General features: G+C 42.9%; 1 protein-coding gene across 4 annotated transcripts in view; it reads right to left on the reverse strand.

Annotated features, from left to right (window-relative positions):
- Positions 1-7134, reverse strand: part of NARS2 (asparaginyl-tRNA synthetase 2, mitochondrial) — a 107577-nt gene that overhangs the window by 27542 nt on the left and 72901 nt on the right. For all 4 annotated transcript variants that reach the window (XM_075546352.1, XM_075546355.1, XM_075546354.1 and 1 more), the window contains 3 exons: positions 6957-7089; positions 160-258; positions 14-51 (listed from right to left, as the gene is read on the reverse strand). In XM_075546352.1, the coding sequence (XP_075402467.1) occupies positions 14-51; positions 160-258; positions 6957-7089 (270 nt within the window). The remainder of the gene's footprint in view (positions 1-13; positions 52-159; positions 259-6956; positions 7090-7134) is intronic.

Below are 7134 nucleotides of genomic sequence, written 5' to 3' on the forward strand. Positions count from 1 at the left end.
AAACCATACTTACATTAAAAAGTTGTTTTTCAGCATATGTTCTAATCTATCCTTTGTAAGAAAAGAAAAGAACATGTAGCTAATGTTATTGCAGTCATTACATAGAATCAGCCTGTTTAAAGAGTAGAAGAATTCTGCTTTACCCACAAAACTAATTACCTTTTGTCCAGGAGCAAGGAACTTGTGACAGAGTTCCACATCTTCTGGACAATTTGAGAGAACCATCATTGTGGTAGTCTTGAAAAGCCGCTCCATAACCTATGGAGAAGACAGCATTGCCTGCCAAGTTAGCAGCCTTCTACGACAACCTCGCTCAGAGCTCCGTCTTAGTAAGTAACCCCCTGCTCTTTAGAAGAGTCTGACTCAGTTACCGATGGAGACAGAGTGGACCTCTTCCTGAAGGTTTCTAAGGCTGTGAGTCTTAAGGGAAGAGACAGCCTCATCTTTCTCCCTTAGAGTGGCTGATGGGTTTGAACTTCCCACTTTGTAGGTAGCTGCCCAATACAAAACCCACTATGCCAACTGTAATTCATCAGAGCTTCTTAATTCCTGAAGGTACTCTAGCCAGTTTCTAGATTTACTAAAATATGCACCTCACCTTCTGCGAGTAGGTGGGAAAACAGGAAAGGAAAATGTCTTAAAATCTTACAGTTTCAGTCCTGGTTACAGTGTGGCGCTAAATCCAGAACTGAAACGGACCGACCGGCGCCTCTCAAATCCCAGTATCCTCACTGGTAAGATAATAAGAGAAGTGCCTACGGGGCTGTTGTGAGGACTAAATGAGACGATCCACATATTAGACTTAGCTTAGTATGCAGTTTGGCGAAGCACACAACACACATTAGTTATTGTGAAAGGTAAAAAAAAATTTGAGAAGTGGTTTAGTTAAATAAACATTTTAAATTTAGTAAGAAGGTAGATTTTGAATAAAGTTTCTCTTTTTTTCAAAGTAAATTATAGATTTAAATAAGTAATGATCCATATCTCTAACTATATCTCTCTATATTTTTTCCTTGCTTAAGTAAAAATAATAGAGATAAATATATAAAACAAGTCCATGTATACGAATACATTCTATCAGGAGTGTGCATGCATGGTAGTTTCATGGGAGAAATTCTGTCTTGGAAAAAAGTGTGACTGAACTAGAAAATATTCCTAATATATGAGAGGCTTTCAAAATTTTTTTAATAGAAAAATGGAATAGAAAGATAATGGAAACTTTTCATGAACGTTTGAAGTCTTTTCATGTTTTTAATCAGAATTAAAACTTCTGACTTGAAATCTGTGAAATCAAACCCAGCGCCATCAAGTCAGTCCTGACTTACAGCAAACCCGAAAGTCAGAGCACACCTGGTTCCCATGGGCTTCTGGGGCTGATAATCATGACCGAAGCCGACTACCAGAGCTTTCTCCCCGGGGGAGGCTGGCAATTCAAACCGCCAACCGTTGGGTTTGCGGCCAAGCCCTTGAACCTCTGCACCACCAGGTGTCCTTTGAGCCCATCATCGACTCAGCCAAACCCACCGCCATCAAGCTGATTCCGATTCATCGCTGCTCTATTTAGTTTCTGAGGCTGCAAATCTTTACCAGCGCAGGTACCTCATCTTTCTCTTGCAAAGCCATTGATGGGCTTGCACCACCAACCTTGTGGTTACGAGTCCAACGTTTACCTGACAGTGCCATCAGGGGACTATAAATGCCACACGCACAGAGCTACATCTATGGATGCAGTACGGGCTTTCTTCTCTGCTCTCTGGTATACCGTGTCCTGATGTAAGTGAGTACGGTTCGATGCGGGAACGGACTTGGACAGCATGTGGAAAGCGGATGTTTTATAATGCCTCTATCTTCATTATTGGCATTCAGTAGATATTTTGCAACATTATATTGAAATTCTGGCTGGTTCTCTTATCCTCCAGCAGTTCTGTGTTCTATTCAATCAGCATACACAATAATAGTAAATGGGCATTTGTGGGTATCTGAAAGGAAACTTGGGTTCTCTGGCCCAGCAATGACTTACAGTCTTAGAAACCCCACATAAAGTCCCTATGAGTCAGAACAAGAGCTCGCAGACGGACACTGGCTGAAACAGGGAGTACCAGAGGGATATTTACCTGGGTTTTCTTGACTGTGCAGACATTTGACTACATGGGTCATGACAATTTATGGAGTCTCGAGAAGAATGGGAATTGCAGAACACTTTGTTGTGCCCATGTGGACCTTGCACCTGGAGCAAGAGGCAGTTGTGGGAACAGAACAAGGGAACACTGCATGGCTTAAAATTAAGTGGCATCCTCTCACCATATTTACTCAATCTTTATGCTGAGCAAATAATCAGAGGATCTGAATTATATAAAGAAGAATGTGGCATCAGGATGGGAGAAAGGCTTATTAACAACCTGTAATATGCAGATGACTCAACCTTGCTTGCTGAAAATGAGGACTTGAGGTATTTGCTGATGAGGATCCAGGATTGCAGCCTTCAGCATGGATTACAAATCCATGTGAGGAAGACCACAATTCTCACAACTGGACCACCAGGCAGCATCATGATAAGCAGAGAGAAGATTGAAGTCGTCAAGGGCTTTGTCTTGTTTGGATTCACAATCAGCGCTCCCCGAAGCAGCAGTCACAAGATGAACGACACATTGTTCCTCTGTACATCTGCTGCAGAAGGCCTCTTTAAGGAACTGATATGCAAAGATAGTACTTTGAAGACAGTGTGCCTGACCCAAGCCATGGTTTTAATTGTGTCACGTGCATGTGGACGTCGGCACTGAATACAGTGGACTCAAGAAGAACGAGCGCTTTGAACGAGGATGCTGGGAAGAACACTGAGAGCACCACGGAGGGCCCAACGAGCAAACGAATCTGTCTTGGCAGAAGTACAAAGAATGCTCCTTGGAGGCGAGGGTGGCAAGATTGTCTCACACACTCTGGACAAGCTCTCAGGAGACACCGCGAGGGCGGCACGCTGGGTAAAGGAGCAGGGTCGCGTGAAAGGAAGGCCCTCGACAAGAAGCGTGGACACAGCGGCCCTGCCACGAGAACATGTGTGAAGACGGCGCAGCACTGGGTAGTGCTCCCTCCGTCCTGCTGCCCAGAGATAGGGTCGCTATGGCTTGGAGCCAACGTGACGGCTCCTGACAACAGTAACAAGAGCTGGAATCGACTTGAGGTTTGGTCTTTAGTTTCAAAGTACTGACAGTGTAAAAAGTTATGACAATTTGCATAAAATTTGGACAAAAATGAAGGGAATGAACAGACTTACAGCAGAAATGTCTGACGATTATAAGGAATGTCTGGTATTATAAGGAATTAAAGTACCAGAAACACAATGTGTCGATTCCAAACCCGAGGAGAAAGAGAGGACAGCAAAGGCAAGCGACGAATTAGAGGTGAGGGACCCAGGAGTAACAGGAAGGTCAGGGAGAACAAACAGGAGGCTAAGGTGCCTTTTCCGTGAGGCCACACCACCTTCAATGACAGAGAGATAAAGAAATCACCATGTAACTGAGAGATTTATGAAGGGTCATATCCCTCCATCACCCACAAAACAGAGGTCTGGATACAGGAGGGATTATGCCCACACCACTGGAGGACACAATCCGCCTCTGTACAAAAGGAAGGCTTTGGCCTCCGGGGTGGTTAAATCGGCGTCTTTCATGGGCACTACCATTCCCATGCGAAAGAGAAAATCAGTGGCTTCCCCAACCTTGACATTCAGATTATGACCTATGAACATACTGGGAAAAACAAACATAACTAAAGGCTTAACCTATCTCTCAGATGTTTTAAGAAGTGACCAACTTCAATGGATGTATGCATGGATTGTGATAAGAATTGTATGAGCCCCCAATAAAATGATTTTTAAAAAGTGATAAAGTTAAACTTAAAAAAAGAAGCGGTTGCATAATAGCCCTAAAACTGTTAATACTTAATTGCGCATAAGGCATGTGGGAAATATCCTTTGCTATTAATCTTCTGGGTTAACATGTAAGACGCTACCCGTCGCAGCAAGTTCCACAGAGTGTACTGATGACACGAAAATGAAACACAGAGGGATAGGAGATTACTTTTTTGGGTGGTGGGTGGGAAGTGAATATTTTTCCTTCCACTTTTAGGGGGAAAATTTATATTCGAATTAATTAAATCATTCACCAGGGTGTACACTGAAGTAACTCTCAATGGAATTCTAAGTAAATAAGAACTCAAGTAGCAAAACCCTTGACAACAAAACTAGAATATTCTTGCTTACCAGATGATGCACCTATTTATTATTAGCTTAATGGAGGTTAGTATCAAGTTCTTGTCATTCAAACCTTTTAATACAAGAGAAACCCGTTCGTGTTAGGTGACAATTTTGAACAAGAATTCCCTGGAGTTAGATGATCACTGGGCAGGAATCATACTGCAATACAGATCGGCTAAATGCTTTCACTGAGTATTATTTAGTTGTATTGCCTGACAAACATAACGACAAGCAAGTCAACATTACAACATAGTCATGTGGTCGGAAGGGGTGCTAGCCCCCAACACTAATCACAGGTTCAACAGACACAACTGTACAGTTGTGATATATAAATATTATATTAAAGTCATAGAGAGCATGAGAGATAAAGAGCTATTGAAATAACAGAGTCAGACACGTTTCATTGTAGCAATGCGCACCTCAGCCTCGCTTGGTGGTCCAGGAGGAAATGGGGGAAGGGAAAGAGGACAAGGGGGAAGGAAACAGGGGAGCAAGGACAGGAGAGGAGAGGGGGTGCCGACAAGAGGTCAAGGGAGGAGCCAAGAGAGATAGCTCTCTATTGCTAACCCAGGCCTATATATCTTTGGCGGGGCGTGCAAGCCCACTAATTACAGGTAAAGACATACGTCACAGGAAGGGGTTATACTATAGGTTATACAGCAGTGAGAGGGGGACAATCTAGGGATATACACGCAATAGGAAGAGGAGGGATTGGGGGTATCCATGTGACATGATGGGCAGATCCTAGATTCAGGATGGCAGCCTAACTTTGTCACTGGATCTCCATAGGAACCATTATCAGTAGGGTGCAAACCCCACCTATAGGAACCAAGCTAATGGCCACAAGCCTTTAGGGAGTAGCCAGTTGTCCTTAACAGGAGGGAGCGGGGCCTACCTGTCTGGCAATTGAATGACTTCAGGGAGGATGTCTGTAAGCATTTGACCTCCCCCCATATGTTGGCAAAAAGTCCCTAATGTTTGGCATGTCTTCGGGGTAGACAAAGCTGGGGAAAGTCTCTTTATAATCCCACAGTCATGTGAAATAATCAACTCAGGGCTCCAAATGACATACTGATTGTGCTGGCCTATCTCCACTCAAACCCTACTTTACAACCCCCAACAGAGACACAAAGTCTAGCAAGTCATAGAGTACATACAATCTATGTGAGATTTCTAAACCAGAATGTCTGAAATCGGGGGTCCAAAATTAGTCAGAAACTTTCTGGGTATCTAGACAATGAACTGCCTCAGCTTTTTCCCCCACTCCCTAAACTGAGAACTTTTGAGAAAGAAGAGAGAAAATAGTGAATACGTAAGCCAGTTTTAATTTTATTATTTTCTTCTAGCTAGCCAAGATGGAGCAAGTGACCAAAACCCCTCTCTAACTGATTACAAGTAGAGAGGACACAGAACCAACCACCCACAGACTTGGAAGTGGTCAAACCTGAATGACTACCTGTAATGTAATGGATAATGAGAGGAAGTCTACTTATTTTATGGCATTTGCATTTTCAGTGGAATTAGGTCTACGGAGGGAAGAAGGAAGGTCGGCAGTTGAAACCCAACAGCTGCGCTGTGGGGGGAAGGTGAGGCTATCTCCTCCCATTTCGATTCACAGCCTGGGAAACCCTGTGCAGGGTCGCTGTGAGTCTGAATTGACTTGGCGGAAGTGGGATGGGCTCAATCCTCTTGACTGGACTATGAAGGTGGAGCTATTAGGTCCATGTTATAGATGAGGAAATTGATCTTCAGAGTAATTAAGTTCCCTGCCTAATTCATCAGAGCAAGTAACAGATTAAAATTCAAATTCAATTCTAACCAATGCTAGAATTTATGCGTTCTCTCTGGATTAAGCCTAGTTTCTTCTCCAAATAACATTTCAGATTGCTGTTGGAAAGAGTCTTCTAAAATGTGTGAGAACTTCAAAAGGTTCGTGGAAAAATTCTGTGATCTTTTAGTTTATTTTTGTCCAGAAACTTTTTGAAGCCCCTTGTATAAGTCTGACCATGACTTTTTGAAAATTAGAGCTGTCCTTTCTTTACCTTGTGGATAAAGTTCAAAGACTGGCACTCAAGAACAAGGCTCTTTGTGACTGCACTTCTAACTACTCCTCCATCCTTATTGCTTCCCCAAAAGGATGTCTGACAAGTCCTGTGGGTGTTTTGTAATAGGGCTTAAAGATGTTTTCATTTGCCTTGAAAATAAGAATACCAAGAGCTATGACTTATTGACCCTGCTATAGGCAGGCCCCTAATAAACCAAACCAAATACATTGTCATTGAGTCGATGGCGACTTATAGTGTCACTATAAGAGAGGGTAGAACTGCCCCTGTGGGGTTCCGAGATGAGTGGTTTTGAACTGTTGACCCAATGGCTAGTAGCCCAACATGTAACCACTACACCACTATGGCTCCAGTGACCTGCTAACAGGTGGATACATTCATCTACTCATCCCGATAGCCTTTTAGACTCAGGTAACTCAAGAGCAAAGCTCATGGTGGAACACATATGAGGGCTTCAATCGGCCTTTTATACTTTGATCTTTCCACTTATGGTGCAATAACTATTTATGAAGTTATTCTACATCTTCCTTCATTGTGTGTACCTGTAATGCACGTGTCTCTGAGGAGAAACTGTATACAGAAGCATTTTTAATGCTGCAGATGCTGGTATTTAAAATGATTTTTAAAACCTGCGTACCTACCTGAATGATCTCTTGCAGGCTCTCAACGAAAGACATTTCTGCTTCTACCATATAAAACTCTGCCAGGTGTCTCCGGCTCTGAGAATTCTCAGCTCGGAACGTTGGGCCAAAGGTAAACACTTGAGTAAAAGCTCTGTGATGCAAGAGTAGGAGCATTAAAATAGGATTCACATGATGA

Source organism: Tenrec ecaudatus, chromosome 4, assembly GCF_050624435.1.
Source record: "Tenrec ecaudatus isolate mTenEca1 chromosome 4, mTenEca1.hap1, whole genome shotgun sequence".
NCBI classification, from domain to species: Eukaryota; Metazoa; Chordata; class Mammalia; order Afrosoricida; family Tenrecidae; genus Tenrec; species Tenrec ecaudatus.